At 40.9% G+C, this 18,469-nt stretch overlaps 1 protein-coding gene across 2 annotated transcripts in view; it reads left to right on the top strand.

The window, feature by feature from the left end:
* Positions 1–18,469, top strand: part of DOCK8 (dedicator of cytokinesis 8) — a 162,246-nt gene that overhangs the window by 116,405 nt on the left and 27,372 nt on the right. For both annotated transcript variants that reach the window (XM_019517658.1, XM_019517659.1), the window contains 9 exons: positions 2,673–2,812; positions 3,954–4,123; positions 6,492–6,634; positions 7,322–7,504; positions 8,483–8,618; positions 9,650–9,737; positions 14,474–14,570; positions 15,676–15,810; positions 17,351–17,503. In XM_019517658.1, coding sequence (XP_019373203.1) covers positions 2,673–2,812; positions 3,954–4,123; positions 6,492–6,634; positions 7,322–7,504; positions 8,483–8,618; positions 9,650–9,737; positions 14,474–14,570; positions 15,676–15,810; positions 17,351–17,503 — 1,245 coding nt within the window. The remainder of the gene's footprint in view (positions 1–2,672; positions 2,813–3,953; positions 4,124–6,491; positions 6,635–7,321; positions 7,505–8,482; positions 8,619–9,649; positions 9,738–14,473; positions 14,571–15,675; positions 15,811–17,350; positions 17,504–18,469) is intronic.

Below are 18,469 nucleotides of genomic sequence, written 5' to 3'. Positions count from 1 at the left end.
TAGAGTTTCACAGTGAAACTTCGATTTTGTTATGCCTCTTTCAGTATTCCCTAGTCAATATTCCCTTCTGTTTGCACTTCCTGGTTTTTTGTATAGGGTCATTTATGTTGTAGGTAGAACTCTGCAAAATATTCATAAATCTGCCTCAGGCCACTGTCTTGTTCTTCCCATGAGTAAGATCCCAGAAACGCACACAATTTGCAAATCTAGATTAGTATTTGCATAGCCCTGGATGTTCTCCCTACAACTGTGTATCCTTGCCTGCTGTCCTTCTTTCCCTGAACTCCTAACCATATTCTGAGAAGTCCATAGCTGGCACCCCAAACTTGTTTTCTTCCTGGGTTTTGTCCTCTCTTACCCTAAATTCTTCAGGTGGTACCTACCTTGCAACTTGCTGCAGGGCATCAAGCAGGGGTGTACAAGTAGCTTCTGGCACAAAAGAGCCCCATAATCCCTAAATAGGTGATTCCCTAACTACTTTCCTGGGCTGTGTAGTGCCTGCTCAGCTTAAAATGGAAATGTTTCCCATTGCCATTTCCCTAGGTTAGTACTGGAGCCTCCTGTCCCAGGAAGAACCTAACTAATTAGAGAGGCTATGTCTCTTAGCTATAAAAGAAAAGCAACCATTATCTCTGAAGATTCTTCAAATAGAAATACGTTTTCTTAGTCCCAAAAATGAGTGGTATGGATCAAAAGAAAAAATAATTAAAGTTATAGCCTATGGCTTCTTCCCATGACCGTAAGAAGAAAGGTAGGAGGTCACTAGAGATACAAAGGAGCCCTGAGAAGCTGGGAGGTTCATTTTGAAAGTTCAAGTTCATATATTCTTTCTAAGGGGTATTACCAAAAAGCTGATGATATACAGCATCGATAAAGGTAGCCCTTAAAACTTCCCAAACCCGTATCTTAAGTATACAAATAGGTCACTATTCATAAAATTAAAAAAAAAAAAAAAAGGATGCATGTTTTAGGCTCCTTTCTGCTAATTAATATAAAGCTTGAGGTTTTGAGGATCAAGATTTCTTCTTAAGGCTACCTCTTGACACAAAAGATCTGGAAATGGGATTCTTCTTTTTTCTTTTTTTTAAAGGAAGAAAGCAAGAAAATGGCAATTGTGCACAGCTATTGAAATAGATATTTTGGGTCAAACCTGGACAGAAACCAATTAGGATCAGTCTCTTCCTCAGGAAACATCATGAACTCTCTTCTTCTTTAAGAGTAACCTACAAAATGCAATCCATGCAAATCAATAGGGCTTTTTCGCTGCTCTTGCATGATTTAATCTGGTAACTAGTCAGCAGTTTAGTAATTCTGCTCTGTGTACAGGAGAGCTGCCAACTAGAGTTAGGTTTTTCAATAAGGTGGCCTTGGGGATAAATCTTGTGCAATTTTTGTGAAGAGCCCATGTAGAAAATTCACACACCAAGGCATGGAACATCCAGTTGTTACTCCGAACAGGCAAAACTGAACTGTCTGGGTTCCAAGATGTCATGGTGCTCTCATGTCTCTGGTTCTTAATGCAGATTTTCATTGCCCTAAAGTTTGGGAGTCTTCAGCTGTGGGGTCTTGATTCAGCCCATTTTACACGTAGGTGGCAGGCAGAGTGTTGCAATCTGTTTTGCAGCACTGTTCTCAGTTCATTGGAAGAAATGTTCAAGTGAATGCTAAAGAATATAAATGAAAAGCAAATTGTGAACTTTCTCAACTTGTTTTTGTACTGGAAATAGACTCTAGAAGTTATGCTTGCCTGGTCAGGGAACAAAACCCGCCAAGTGACCTGCCAACCTAGCATCATGATTGCAGCTGAGGAGTTCAAAATACAAACTCAGCAGCAACTTCCCATTCTTTGGCTGGCCATATATCAGACCACAGCTATAAGTTACAGGAGTTTGAAGGCTGCTCTAAATTATACCAGCTGCAAACAACCCGAGCCAAAGATTGCCAGGCTTCAGGGAAACACTGTTTAAACTTCCATCTTGCTTGGCCACACGTTTACAGCAGGTGTCAGGAGGAGGTGGCAAAGAAGTCCCTATGCAGTGCCTTTGCTGTTGGAGCTTTCTCTTGCACAGATTGTGGAGTAGCTAATAGGCTGCAATTTCACATACTAAGTTACCTGTTGGTAACTTGTTCATGTGTCTATTCCCTTAAGCCAGTTTGTAACTACTTTAAGCTGGCAGAGTGCAATAAAAAACACCTGAACCCAGGGGAAATTCTGGCTTTGTCCCCTATCCATGCTAGCAAATATAGTTTGGACTTTGCACATCAAATAGTTACAGCAAGTTGCTTGTGCACAATTAATAAAATGAGGGCTATTCTTAGAAACCACTTGCTGATATGATAATTCCTTAAAACAAATTTGAGTGTTATAAGATGGCAAACAGCAAACGGAAAGAGAGACTGATTTCACTGAATAAAATGTTGTGCACTACTTACCCACACTCAGCATTCACTATTGAGTAGTTTAGGCTTGCTCTAAATATTCATGGAAATGTGTTGCTTCATAGGGATTTTACTCAATTTGATTGTAAAGCTTTACATTCTTCTGACATCATAGTCCATCCTTTCAACAGAGTGACCTATTAGATGTATTTTCCATGAGCTGTCACTGTAGTTTGTTTAATGAGTTGTTTTTTCTTTGATAATCCATTAAAACACCTAATATACTTTTCCAGAATTCAAGCTCCTGCTCTAGTTTCCAGGATCAGAAAATTGCCAGTATGTTTGACCTTTCAGCAGATTTTCGTCAGCAGCACTTTCTGACTGGACTGCTCTTCACTGAATTGGCAGCTGCCCTGGACACAGAGACAGAGGGGTAGGTTTCTTATTTTTTTTCGAGGATTATCCTGATGGCCCTGTGATCAGTACAGATTGTTTATCACCTGATAGACCTGGGTTTGATTTCATGTCCAGCTTCTTGTTTTCCACATGGAAAGTGTATAGCGGTAGTGTCACAGCGTCGCAAGAAAGGCCTCTACCTGTATTTCCCTCTGTATTGGAGTAGAATGGATGGACTCTAGAGTTTAATGGACCTTGTCTACATTCAAGAATATTGGTGGATTATCCTTCAAGCCCACCCCTCAGCATATGGGTAACAAACCACGCATCCATTGCAGTAATGCTCCCAATAATAAATGTACAATCAAACCACCGTCTGCAATAGACCTGAACTGAGCCAGGAAAACCATCAAGTTCGTTGTCTAAGATGGCAACTGGAGTGAGACAAAGTCAGGGTAGGAAAGAAAGAGGTAATCTATGCTAGTTGCATGGAAGGAAAATATATTCTGCTCAAAAAGATAATCTCTGGTAAAGATGAAAGATCTTTTTAACTTTTAACATAGACTTTAGTGATAACTAGACTAGAACATCCTAGCATAAGCCAGGATCACATAGCTCTCAATGCTCTTGCCATAGTAAAAGAGATAGAAACTTCACCAACCTGATGGGTAATTGTATATAGGTCATTTTGTAACATAACAATAATCATTTTAGGTGCAAAACATTTGCCTCAATGAATGCGTATGTCTTGTTATATGTAATAGTGCTACTTAAATATGCAGGAAAATGTCATGCTTTTACATCACAGCTCGCAACTTTCTTCTGTTCTTGGCTAAGCAAAGGTCTTGAAAACATTGCTGTCTGTGTGCTGAAGGGCTTGGGTAAATGCATAGCTGTGGTTGTCTCCAAATGGTCTTCGTTTCTCCACGGAGTTGAATTTGCCTAGAATGGATGAATTACTTGGAGGCCCTTTGTCAAATGTTTTCTACTCATTTGCAGGTCTTCTGGGAATGCAAACTGAAATGTTACTTTGTGATTATAGCAAAACACGTTATCCTATAATTACTGAGTAGTTGATTTCTGCCTTCGTTCCCCCCACTAATCATCTCTTATTGCTTCTGGTCTGCACAACTTGCATGTGACAATAACAAAACTAATTCCTGTTTTTGTGCCAACAGAATTGGTAAGGTGCAGAAGAAAGCTATCAGTGCTATCCATAGCTTGCTGAGTTCCCATGATTTAGACCTGCGCTGCTCCAAAAAAGAGGTGAAGGTCAAAATTGCTGCTCTTTACCTCCCTTTGGTTGGGATCATTTTGGATGCACTCCCACAGCTCTATGACTTCACAGGTATGGCCCTCTTTTTTTAATTTGTCCTCACTGAGTAATTTAAGTGACCTGAATCTCAAAATATAAAGGAGATAGTTTTAGCTGCGTAATTATTACTATTATCCTAGGTAGCATATACACATGGCCCCAGCCCTGAATGGCTTAAAATGTGCATTAGGAAGGAGAACAAAAGTAATACTGTCATGTTGTTACATAATTTTTAAAATTCCCAACCAAATGAATTGGATGCAGTTAATTTTGGGAGTGAACATTATGTATTCATCTTTCTATTACCACTTAGTATTGTTAGCATTGTGGTACTGTAGTTACAAGACTCATTTTGCACAAATGTAACCAACGTGTTCAAGGCTAGAGAAGATAATTTTTATCTTACTGAGTGTCACTATAAATGCTGATCAGAATCTTGTAATCCTGGAGGTATTCTGGGTGGGGTGGAAGAGGTTGTTTAGTTTTTTAGTTTTGTTTTTAAATAGTTCTCTAGCTCTTTTACTCAGTTATATATTCCAGTGGATTCGTATGAATTTGCCCCAAATAGCTGTTTTGTGTTTTTTCATTGAAAGTAGCTGATATTCTTTTAAAACGCAGTGCTCTGCTTTGCTACGTGCGAAAGTACCTGTCACTTACATGAAAAACTTATGGCAACAGTGGAAAAAAGGAAACTTTTTTTTGAGAACCTAAGATTTTTGTCACTAATTATGCAAGAGTCCCTGGAATAAAACAGTCACATCATCAATAAATATTATTTCTTACCATCCAAAAATGTAAAAGTGCTTGACATAGTTAAGTGTCATTATACCCTTTTGATAGGTTTTATCTTTATGTCATATAGGAGAAAACAGGGATAGTTATGAAAGTCCTAAATGTTCCAAAGTGACGCTAATTTGGGGTGTCCTTTCTTTTTTTTCTTTTTTCTTTTTTGGTGTCTAAGATGAGATGCCATGGGGCTTGTTTTTAGAGATTTTAACAGGATGCCTGGCTTGGATGCTGCAGCCCAGCTGCAGGTGGTAGAAATAAGTTTGCCTGCCTGCCTGTGTGCCTGCCTAGGAGGGACTGGGTTAACTAGTGGGGATGATTGGATGGCCCAGAGGAAATTAAAACTCCTAGGGAAGGGAGCTGAGGGAGAAAGGGAAGGTGGAGGTGCTGTGCAGAGCTGGGGTTACTGTCTCAGGATCTGGGAATGGACCACAGGGTTTGGTTTAATCATTTATTGTTTATATGCTTGCTTGTTTTATACTTTATGTTGTTTCCTGTGGTTACAAGTTTGTCCCAAGGAAAACAAAACCTATATTATGAAAGTAACAACCCACTACAGAGATATTGACCACATCAGGTGAGGTCACCTGGCGCCTCGGAAAACCAGGCTTAAATGCCTTTAAATTGGACACTCATTCTTAGAGAATTTATTTCCTACTCAGTTTTTCTATAGGCTGCATCAGATTAGTTAAACTAAACACTTAAAAAGCTCTTCTGTCAACAGCTGCTAGATTTGTACCTATGTACATATTTCTGTAACAGTCCCACACCCATGTACACAGTTTTGGTGGTGATACTTAACCAGGTAATGCCAATTAAACATGGCACAAAGTGACCTAGTCTAAGTGTTGTAAAATCCTCAGGTCCCCTGATGGTTTTTCCTTCGAAACAATTTTTTTCAAAACAGCCGGAGAGGATTTGAACAGATCCTTCTATCCATATGCTTTTTTGATTAACTTGACAGTCTTTGGGCATGTCTACATGTGCATTTACATGTGCCTAAACTTAACATGCCTTTCCTTAAGGCACATTAAGGTGATTTAGGTGCACATCTACATGTGGACACATTAATGCACATTAAGGCACTCACATCAGCACATGTGGAAACACACTAATGCTCATTTATATAGTGTATATCCACTGATGCACACCACATTAATGCACATTAGCACATCCACATGTGCATTAATGCAACTTGGCTATCCCACCTAAATTTGATACCGTCTTTATGCAGGTACCAAATGTAGGCATACATAGCTTTAAATTGACATTTTTAAAGCGCAGTAAGGGTGCGCACGTGTTGACCTGTGCCCTTCATGCATCTTAAAAATGGAGATTTTAGGCTAAGCCCACTTAAGAGGAATGTGTAGGCGCTCCTTTGGTGCACAATATGCTGGTAATATTATTCCTCTTCTCTCCTTTTACTCCATTACTATTTCACCTTAACAAGCCATGACTAAGAGAAATACCAGTTGATTCAATACCAGTTGAATAAGAGTTGATTCATTCCATCCAACAGGGATGGATATGGGGACCATGCCATCACGTGATACTTAGAAAACCAAAGCTACATTTACTTGTACTATGCAGTGTCAGTGAGATGCTTCAAATCTAGTTTCAGATGCTCGTGGTGGGAAAGGTCGTTCAGGGAATCCAGATGAAGATCAAGAATCTACAATCAATCAGTCTGTTGCCTTGGCCATTGCTGGGAATCAGTTTAGCCTCCTCAGGACTTCCGGTGTATCTCTGTCTTCACTGGTATGTGTGCAGTACTTTGCTAGCCTATCCTCGTTCATTCCTTCCTTCCTCCTACTGTTTTCATTTAGTATTTTCTGTCCTTCTTTCCCTGTGGTTCCTGGCAATCTACAGCTCAGCAGGGGCTTGGGTTATCAAGGGAGACACTTATTCCAGCAGGATTTGAAACCTGTATGAGCTGAATCCGTGCAGCCTGCTGGTTTGCCTTTGCCAAAGTGAGCCAGATTCCCACAGCCATTTGGTTTTTGTACCGCTTCTTCTTCAGTCACTGCCAGACACTGCACTGTCTCTACCCCTTCCTCCACAGGACCCCATCCCACCACCACTAGTCATAAGCATCCCTCAACATGCTCCATAAAGCAGCCAGGCAACATATTTAAATATCATTACCTGCAGAATTGGGAGCACTTGGGCAGGACTCTTTTTTTTTTTTGATGCTGTTGTTAGGATTGTTGCTGGTAACATCTAGAAATACTGTGGGGAGTTACTCTTCCTCTTACACCCACGCCCTAGTACTAATTCCAGAACCTCAGGTGTGCCTTTTGGAAAATATAATGGGTATATCATAAATAGGGAATCTGGAATAGATGGAGCACTTGTGATGCTAGACTCCACTAGTTTATTTAAATAACATGACTTTCTCCTTTTTCTCCTCTTGTCAAATATATGTTTGTTTTTATAAACTGCTAGCCTTACAAACAGTACAGCATGTTGAGTCCTGATGCCACTCGCAACCTTCTGATCTGTTTCCTCTGGATCATGAAGAATGCTGATCAGAACCTCATTCAGAAATGGATTGCAGACCTTCCATCCATGCAGCTGAACAGGATTTTAGATCTCCTCTTCATTTGTGTCTCATGCTTTGAATACAAGGTAAATGGGACGTGTCCCAGTTGGCTTGCTGATTTGTCCCAATATTTTCTTTGGGACTGAAGGGTATAAAGTAGCCCTCTTGCCATCTCAGTTTCATCTTGATTAGAGATGGACTAATTGATTCAAGTGAAATAACTGGTCCAAATCTATGATGAGAACTCAAACAATTTGTTTATGTGGTTCTGCAAAACTGGGTTAAAATTTTTCTTACTTTTTCCTTTTCATGGAGCTCTGAGTATCTTATTTCAGACAGGAAGTCAAAGCAGATGTGTCTCTTCTGCCAGCATTTTCCTCCTTGAGAGGTTCAGCTAAACATCGATGAATCAAATCTCCCAAGCTGTGAAGCTTTACTCACTATTACATTTTGCACATTTCTACAATCAAATTTCTTTGCTATTTTCCTTGTATAAAGAAATTGCCTATGCAAATAGGGGGTTAGGATAGATTCTTTCATCCCAGGAGCTGCACTGTTTCTTATCAAGTCCTGGGCAGAGAGTGGTACTGCTAAGGTTTGTGCTTGAAGTCAGAACTCTCAGCTCTGCTGGTATGTACCTGTACCAGGCCAAGTAATTTCGCTCTATGCCTACATTTTTCATTGTCAAATTAGAATAATAATACCTACTGCTCAATGGGACTGTGAAGCTAAATGTAATGTTGTACCAGAGTCTCTACAAGAGCAAACTATTATCATTAAATAGTTTGAAATATTGGAGTATTTATCTCTCAAAAGTCACCTTTCTCTTTACTTCCAGATATATCTGTGTATTTGCTAACAGTACACATACTGGCTCTTTGATGGTATGCACACTGCTTTTGTACATTGATAATGGTGTTCATTGGCCTCCGTCTGTTTTGAATTCTGTCCAAGAGAGATATCAAAAGTATCAGCAGTACACTTTGGATTAACAGTGTGTGTGTATTTTTAACATAGGTGCTCTGAAGTGAAGAAAATGACTTTGCTTTCTTACATATGTCCAGGGCAAACAAAGCTCAGATAAAGTTAGCACTCAAGTGCTCCAGAAATCAAAAGATGCAAAAGCCCGGCTAGAAGAGGCTTTACTGAGAGGAGAAGGGGCCAGAGGTGAAATGATGAAACGCTGCAGGACACCGGCTGGTACTTTTTGTTTTTTCCCCTTTATCTTTAATCAGAAAACTTCAAATAAGCTGGCAATCCAAATCTCTTTCCCTTTTGGGGTTTAAAAGACAACAGAAACTCTCTAAATCTTCAACTAGCAGGGATGTCAAGCTTTTCACCTCACAGGCTAGATCCATACTGCATGGCCCCTTGTGCCCTGGATCTGGATCTGGACTGCAGGGCACATTGTAGGTCAGATTCGGACCATGGGCTTCCCATGGGCTGGGCCTAGACCACAGACCTTCTAGCCACAGGTGCCAGTGCTGTTGTGGTGATGCTAGCAGTTGAGGAGTTAACTAGAGTGGTGTTAGCATGGCCACCAGCCAGGGGGTAAATGCTGCTGATTTTTAGTCACTAGTGTCAACAAAAAACTAATTTCTACAGTGGCATTCACCCACTAGGTGCTGGTACTGGCAGCCATGGCTTTGGGGATTGAGTAACTGCAGCACTTTGGCTGCTGGCAACTGCAGCAAGAAGCCCCAAGAGCCTGATGACCCACATCTGTGGGACAGATATAGCCCACCAGCCATATGTTTGACACCAGTTACTATAGTAATTGACCCTTATATCTGGGAACAGATTTACAAGGATGTTCCTTCAAATAATCACTTTTCTGACCCTATTTTAGTTGCAAGTACAGAAGGAAAAACTGTGTGCATTGAACATTTTCAGTGTCATGATGTGGTTTCTATGATATCCCTCATACATGGCCACAGTTTAAAAAACATTAAAAATAAAGCGAGTTGCCTCTACAGTGAAAAGTCAGCTCATTTTAAAAAAAGTGTTACAAATGTCTTGGGGAAACTTTAAATTGCAAATTAAATTTAAAAGCCCCAGAGTTTCAGAAATGATTGACAGTGCCCTTGTAGCAGGATCCCCAGGGCTGAAAGCTGGGGGATTTGAGCACCAAATGACTGTTAGAGAAATTTAGATCACCTTGTATGATTAGATATCACAATGCAGGTGTTCTCTTTCTGCTTTAATCTTACTGACGTATGTTGCACTCTTAGGGAATGACAGATTGGCAGGGCTAAATGAAAACCTGCGATGGAGAAAAGAGCAGACTCACTGGCGGCAGGCAAACGAAAGGCAAGATAAGTAAGTCATTTAATAAATTTATATCACTTTTACCTAAACCAGGCTGGGTTTGGTTGGGTTTTTTTTTCTCAGGATGCTTTTATTACAAAATCAGCTGTTTCATTCCAGCCTCTTTCTTCAAAGAGGAAAAGAAATAAAAAATAATTCCTTTGGGGGTTGGCTGTTGCTGGGACATACCAGTGAGTTTCTAAAGACTTCCGGGGCTTAATCTGTGAACTATGTATCTTTTTCTTTCTGATTTAACTGTATATGAGAGATATACGTATAATATCCCAGGTACCTCAAAACAGGGCTTATTTGACTTTTACAGTGCTATAGTTGCATTGTTGAATGTATGCAGCATGGTAATATGTGCTTTGTCTCACTAAGTTTGCCAGATTTAACCCATTGGTGAATTATTTACCAGAGGAGGGGGAAAAAAAGATTCTTCTCTTATGATGTTCTTGTTACAAGTTTCAGCTTGCCAGTTGTGAATACAGCAGTTTTTTACTATCCAAAGTATGAGGGTAAAAATAAAGCAGCCTAATCAACCAAATAACTCAGTATGTTACTTAGAGACAACTAGCTTTTCATGAATGAATTGCACTGTAAAAACTAGTATTTTTCATACTCTTTGTTCCAAGTAGTCTATAAATGTAGAAATTTGATGACTTCTTCACTAGAAGAAACATAATTTTTTCCCCTATACCTACTTGCGTAAATGATATCATTGTAAATAGATGCCATTTTTTTAAAAAAAGGGGTAGCTTCTTCTCTATATTAAAGTTGTACTGAATGTCCAGAGCCCTTTTTAGTTACTTTGGCTAGGAAAAGGGGTATTGGTTTTAGTTTTTTGTCCATTGGGGTTATAAAGATTCTGGGATAAGCAGGTAAACGGTTGTTAGCTGTCTTTTTTGAGCAAAGATTTTCAGTTTTGGAATTCACTGCAGTTTAAAAGAAAGAACAAGAAAATGCCTCTCCGCTTTGTCTGTGATGAATATGCCTATCCTTTCATCACTGAAGACATTTTGCTGCAGTATTTTTATTTATTCAATAGTTGACTAATGTAGTCTAGGAGTACTAGGCTAAATTACGTGGCACAGTTGTAGCTAGGTAACAGAATGCGGAGTTAGCATGATTAATAGTGTTCTCTTTCTCAAAACAGAAGCTGAAATGTTAGGACCAAATTTTGTGGACCTTTTTGTTCTCCTTCATGTAAAATTTCCATAAGTCCAAATGAATTTGGTCTGTGCCAGGGAAGTATAAATTGGTCCTTAATTATCAAACTTCATGCTGAACAGGAGAAATAAGGGTAAGGCTGACAAATCAGGCACTAGGGGTGTGTGAAATGGGCCCTATTTGATTTGGATTTGCCCTGAATCAAGGACAGTGATTCAATTTGTTGATCACTGTCCCTGATTCGATTTGGCCAAATCTGAATCTGAACATTCAGTGCTGATTTCAGAGAATCAGCGATTTGGCCATAGACACAGCATTGTGTTTTTTCTACCTACCTCAAGGTACCAGGCATGGCTTGTGAATGCTGCGATGCTGGGGTGGACGGAGCATCCCACAGGAGCACGGGGGGGCCCCCTCCATGCTTGGCAGTGAACCTGGAAGTGGACCAGAAGTACTTCTGCCGTGGAGTGCGCAGGGGCCCCCCCATGTTCCCCAGTTCAGTGATTGGCCACAGGGGGACCCCGGGTGCCCCCCCAGACCCAGGAGGCACCAGTCACAAAGCCAGGGGGGCACTGGGGGACCCCCTGCATGCTCCCCGGTCGATCCAGAAGTGGACTGGAAGTGCTTCTGGTCCACTTCCGGGTCTGCTGCCGAGCGTGCTGGGGACCCCCCCACTCTCCTGTGGGACACTCCATGCGCCCCAGCATTGCAGCTTTCATAAGCCCCCTGGTAACTTGAGGTATGTAGAAAAAACATTTAAAGCTGTGTCTATGTCCGAATCACTGAATCTCTCCAAATAGATTTGGAGGGTTCCAATTTGATTCAGAGGGATTAAAGGGTCTCCTGATTTGATTTTGATTTGGATTTGGAGATTCAGCCACTGAATTGGGCTGAATCTCCACCAAATCAAATCAGCAACCGAAGCTTCACACAGCCCTACTAGGTACTATTCTTGGTGTGGGCCACATTGGTTCAGTTTAATCAATTGCTCCTTTAGCTAAGAGTGCAAGTCTGCATATTGAGAGGATCCGTATGTCCCTGTGCTCTGTGAATGTCTTATTGTCCTTTTCAGCAGATACCCTGAACCAAGGGAGAGCCAAGTCTGAGTGCATTTCCTACTGAAAAAGTTAGTGTTGGGTTTTTTTTCATTCTCCAGCACTTACTGGGGAGTGAGCTGATGGCCCCCATTTTGAGCACCTATCCTGACTCTATCTCTTTTTTCCCCATGGGTCCCATTTTGTATTCACTGTGAAAAGTTATCTCTACTTCAAAGCAAATGAAATATAAAGAGAGGAGTCAGTCATTTTTTAAGGTTATTGGCTGTTTAAAAGGCTTGTACAAAACAACCATAACCACACAAACAAGATAAATCAAAATGGTTAACGTAGAGGGCCTGAATCATACTGTGGTTGCGAGAACCAGTTCAAAAGATTGTTGTTGCTTATTTAATTTGTGCCAGTCTTGCTCATATTTATGCTTCGATTATTGCAGTGGTCTCCTGGCAGGGTCTCCCTCCAATTTCATGCAGATACAGAATTATAGGGAAAAAATGTGGAATATTTACAGAAAGCAAATCCTGAATTTATATGAAAAGTCTACAGTAAGAACTGTTCATCCAGCCCTGGACAGAAAATTGCCTGCGAGAACTTAGTTCAGCCAAAACAGCTCCAGTTTCACATGCTGAATACTTACAAGTGACAGTTTGCACATATATATAAACCCAGGAATTATCTGCAAATGCTTTTTTTCCCCTTTTGTAGTTGAATTTTGCATCATTAATATATTTAAGCAAATGATTCATGAGTTGTACAGAATCTGCAAATAGATGATGAACTTTTATTGAATAAATTTCTTGTTACAAATCATGCATCAAGCTCAATATCATGCATCAACTCTGCTGAGAGATGCACAAGGCCTCTATTCCAGGCTTCTTCCTTAAGCCTGGTCTTGACACAGGTTTGGGTTTTGTCCACCATCCCCTCACTTTCTTTTAGAAAAGCCACTATTCCTTCTCACATCAAATGGTCATTGTGTATTGGCTGCACTGGATCCATAGCTCTGGAATTTGCTGCCCCTTTTTCACCTATTTCAGTCTGTCCTCAAATTCTGCTTTTATGCAGCAAAAAATATTCTGGTATCAACAATGTTTTCCCCCTTCCTTGTGGTTGCCTTCTCTATCCTTTTCTTACAGAGTTTTATAAGGGATTATTTTTATCATAACTCTATTCTGGGTGTATCACTGCAGAGTATGTTTTCAGATGTTTGTTGTACAGCTCCTTGAGCAGCTTTGTCACACTGGGTCATGGGCATCCCAGTCTGGAGCCACTTGGGGATCTAGATGCCAACCTGGGTTGGGAGGAACAAGCAGACTCCAGGGGCCACCCAAGTCAGGAAGCCAGGAGATCAATCTGAGAATAGGGTCTAGGAAGAGGCTGAGTCAAGAAGCTGGAGGATCAGGAAGAGAGTGGAGTCAGAGAGCAAAGCAGGTCAAAAGACAAAATCAGGCCAAGAGTGGAGTCAGAATGCAAGCCTGAGGGAACAGCAAGTCAGTCTGGGATCAGATTAAGCCCTGTTACCTGGACAGATTGTATTCTGGGTCAAACATTTATATGAGGGAAGTGGAGGTTCAGCTGACCCTGGCCAGCCACTCCAGTGCCAGTGAGTGGGTGGAGAGCTAGACCCTCCTCAGGGCTTCAGGACAGCCTCAACTGACATGGGTGGCTAGCTGTTAGGGAGCAGGCCAGGATGAGAGGCTGTGCTAGTCGGGCCAAGGCCCCAGGTTTGCAGCTGTGGCATGTCATTTTGTGGGCATGTTGAGGCATAGGTGTCACTTTATAAATATTGTTCATTATTATTATGCCAATGGTAACTGCAGTCAGCTATTAACAATACGTAGGAGCCCGCCTGTAGCACATTTCCTGAGGATTAAGATCTAGTGCAGGGCTGCTCAACCGCTAGCCAATAGAGCCAGGACATACAACCCACAGGTCTCCCCATGGGTTGAAAGATTTAGAAGTGGGGAAGCAGTGGCAGTTAATACTGCCATCTCTCCCCATGGCCAAATTCCCAAGTCCTGCAGAGCTAGATGCGAGCTGGAACACGCCCCCTTCCCTCTGCATGGCCGGTGTGGGACTGTGCCACACTGTATCTCCCTGTGGGGACCAGGCCATGCCACCTCTACCCCATGCGGCTGCATTGGGGCCAGACCAGGCCAGGCCTCCTTCCCTCTGTACAGCTTGCATCGGTGCTGGGCCGTGCCCCGTTGCCCTGCGAAACTGGGCCATGATGCTTCCCCCCACTACAGAGCTGGATCAAGCCCCCTTCCTCCCATGGGGCTGGGCCATCCCACAGATGGACTGGCCACAGCCCATCCAGCCTGCCTGGCAAAACAGTTGGGCACCACTCATCTAGTATATCAGCTCCTCCCAGTAAACCTAGTGGTCCTTGGGAAATGCCCTTGAATGAGGTTGCTATTACCCATCCCTGTGGGAACATTCAGGATTCAGTCATTTTTAACTCGGCCTTTAGTTGATACAGCTGGTTGTCATCCAAATAATGAGGAGTGCTCCTTTTCACAGAACAAAAGCTGAGCTTGATCAAGAAGCTCTGATCAGTGGAAATCTGGCTACAGAAGCTAATTTGATCATCTTAGATATGCAAGAGAACATCATCCAGGTGAGAACTTCACAGCTGGCTCTCCATCAACCTCTCTAAAAGGGAGAAAGATGTATTCTTCTGCTTCTTAAGCAGTACATATTTTAACTAAAAAAAAAGGAATCTTAACATTCACAATCAATAAAACGGATCCTTAATGATCTCTGTCTTTAAAAAGTGAAAAGGATAAATATGCCATCTTATTATACTGTTGCTGTAAGCTCCTTTCACTCATTGAGCTTTCACCAGTGTAACAGAGAAGAGAATTTCACCCCATTTCTACATAACTGTACTTGAAATCCAATCTCAGTTAACTTCTCAGGATACAGGGGCTTGTCAGTCCTGTTTTGAGGCTGGAAGGGGAAAGGACAGTATTGGTTTGTATTGGGTAACAAAATGGGGCTGGCCTGCTGCTCTTGTGGAAATGTTCTGCATTGTCATGTAAGACATCTGAATTTAGAGTTTAACCCTACACACCGCTCTGGTCCATGGTATCCTCTACCTGCATGGGGGCATATTGGCAAAAATACCCACTTGCAGGGAGAAACTTGCAGAACCTGTTTTACCTCCCAGGGTCAAGTCAAAGGTCAGTCAAAGTTAGTGGAGCTGTGACAGTTGATATCAGTTGAGGATCAGCCCCCTCGGTCTGAGGTTTTTATTTATGTGATAGGCTATGACCTCACTGCTGACACAGAGAGAAACTTACACTGCTCTTTAATCCTTGTCAATAGAAAAGTGATGTACTAAAGGCTCCTGTATAGACCCTTAAAGAAGCATAAAGACCCAAACAGAAGGAAGATTTAAAAAAATATGGTACTTTGAGGATAGGTACAGGAATAAACTGAATTAAAAATAAATTGCAGGGATTCAAGGCACATGAAGGGTTTCTTCTTTTCTGCTGAGCCACAAACCCATAAGAAGCGACTCCAATAGAAATCTTTCCAATGTTGTGGTAACATGAGAGTAAGCACATGCTCAAGAATGAGGAAAAACCCTGAGATTTCAAATGTCACTTTTTTTGCAGCGTAGAAGGGTCTTCTTGATGAAAGGAGTAAAATCTCCATGCTTATGTGCAAGTTCATTATGGGATTCCTCTGTTCAATTGATTACTCTTCTCTGTGCATAGGCGAGTTCTGCTGTGGACTGCAGAGAGAACCTTTTGGGAGGAGTGCTGAAGGTCCTGGTAAACTCTCTCAGCTGCGATCAGAGCACCACTTACCTAACACATTGCTTCGCTACACTCAGAGCACTCATTGCCAAGGTAAACTCTTGACAGACTTACATTTTCCTATTTCTAGTTAAGACATTAGGTGATTTTTAAAGCAGATCTGTAAGTGCAATAAATATTTACATTTGCATCCATCAAAACAGGTTTCATGCACAGACATACCGGTACATGTATATTAGTTCATTACTGTGTGAAAACTGCTTCATCCACTCTTACCAACTCCTTTTAAGACATTGGGATTCTTCCAGATTTAAACGGTTATACTGTAAATGAGATATGATGTTAGTCTCTTAATGTGAGAGGCAAGGATTTCTTAGGATGATATCTTTTATTGGATGAACTATATCGTTGGGATAGACTTAGACAAGTTTTTGAATGCCAGACATTCTTCAGACCATGGAGGGTTTCTATCAATTAAATTTATATTAGTACTTTCATTCTGTCTAAATGCTAGGCCAAATTATCCATTTGTTTTTCACCAGCATATTTCCATTGACCTTGATAGATTTGATAGATTTCCAGGCAGCATTTAGCCAATATCTTAATAATATAAGTCATAACAGATCTGTTTTCAACTTTTAATATAGGGGTTTGGGGGAGAGGCCTCATTAGGAGATTGTTTAGCATTTTGTAGTGTATGGATCTTTATTTGAAGGAGTGTCTCCACTCCAAATGCAGAAGTGAAAAATCCTTGAAAATATCCTAAAACGCACACAAAAAGGACAGGAGTATCCTGTTCATTATGTCCATTCCCCAGTAAGTATAGATTACCTGACAAACTAAATTATCAGGTTGTTCTCCAGGTAGTTACGAAGTTCATAACCAAAGTCTCATTGTACATTATTTTTTTTAAAGCTAGCTTCCAATCAAAATAATTTATAATGATGAATGCTTTATAAAATTATTTGAATCTGTCTTCCAAGTAAAGTGAGTTGGTACTATATTTTTATGAAACAACTGTTCAGATAATTTATATTGTACTGCAGGGAGGTGTATGCTGTTCTATAAATGAGTAAAAATGATGGGACTTTGTCAACTAGTGTTCAGTGTAAACAGCAAGATGACACTGAAGAAAGGGCTGAGGTTGAGAACCGGGTAAACAAGGTTTTACAATAGGAGATAATGGCATGTGTTTGTTGCATGTACATCTTGGTTTTTATCTATGCACGTACAATATATGTGACTCCATCTGCATTCTGTTTAAAATAAAAGTTCCTTGGAACATAGGTGTTGTTAGGCTTGGACTGAAGCCATAACAACTTGTATCTCTAAAATTAAAACTTGCATAAAACTAAAACTTGGAATAGGATCAAGAATGAAAGCTGCGTGGGAGGTCCACAATGGAAGTGTTTTAGGACAATTAAATAATGTGGCTCATTGTGATAGAAAGAATATTTCCAGGAGACAGGAGTTAAAGAGAAAATCTTGAAAATGTGAACCATGAAGGTTTAGAAAGCAGAACTCTTATCAAAAGAGCCAAAAATGTCTTATCATTTTTAATCTACTCTCACAATTACAATGCCTGAATGCTTGGGATTGGCAATAATACTAGTGTCTTCTCTGCCTCCCTTAGTTTGGAGATTTCCTGTTCGAAGAGGAAGTGGAACAATGTGCCGACCTGTGCCAACGACTTCTGCATCACTGCAGCAGCAGCATAGAGGTCACTCGTACTCAAGCCTGTGCAACACTTTACCTCCTGATGAGATACAGTTTCAGCTCTGCTAACGTAAGATTTTAGTTAGAACAAAGGTGCCTGTAGATACGTGGGGTGTCTGCTCTGACACACTGTAGTTACAGCGCATCAGAGTAGACCCACTTTAAACTTTCCATATTTTCATTTAAAGTCAGTATGGAAACTGACAATGAATTGAAAACATGCATATCTCAACAGCCAAGTGTTGTGGGGTTATATGAACTTTTAACTAGGGAAGGAAAGTTGCAGGGGGAGAGGAGGTTGTGGCAGGAGTAACCAACTACGTCAAACTCCTTGTTTCATTTGAGAAAATACTACATATCAGTAATGAACTGGCTTAAATAAAAGATGCCTACATTTTAGAAGATCTCTTATTATACAAATGAACCAAAAAACCCCCCATAAGCAACATTGTTACTTCACCATCTTTTCTTAAGTGCTCTTAACCCAGCGTAAGAATTATTGCAGCTTCTACACAGACTAGGCCCCCAATTCTCCTCTCAGTCTCACTGATGTAAATATGGAATAATGTCCTGGGCTTGAATGAAACTCATGCAGATTGGTATTGGTATGACAGTACAGTTTGGCCCTTGGCCCCATAAAATGTCAATATACAGTATAAAACTAGATGTTTATTTGGTCAGCACTTATGAATAAGCATACCATATGTGAGAGGCAAGTATTTTCTGGGATCTCTTTTCTGGGAGAACTGTTTGATAAGCTTCTGAGCATCAAGTGCTATTCCTCAGGCCAATACTTCCTTTTAGATCCCTTTATATCCTGCAGGGATTTAAAATCCAAGATGCAGCCTTCCCTAAGGCATTCATTTACAAATGCATTACTGGGCCACATTGACACCTGGCGTAAACAGGTACAACTGTGTTGACTTTAGAGTGATGGCCACTGGTCCCAGGGGTGACTTTAGCCTTCTTTGTTTAAGCAAAGAGGAAAAAAGTTGATTTACATCCTGCAAGCACCTAAAGTAAACAGAAACATATG

Source organism: Gavialis gangeticus, unplaced genomic scaffold, assembly GCF_001723915.1.
Source record: "Gavialis gangeticus isolate Ggan-Ray unplaced genomic scaffold, GavGan_comp1, whole genome shotgun sequence".
NCBI classification, from domain to species: domain Eukaryota; kingdom Metazoa; phylum Chordata; order Crocodylia; family Gavialidae; genus Gavialis; species Gavialis gangeticus.
Note: the sequence above shows the minus strand (reverse complement) of the source record. Positions and strands in the feature narration are given on the sequence as shown.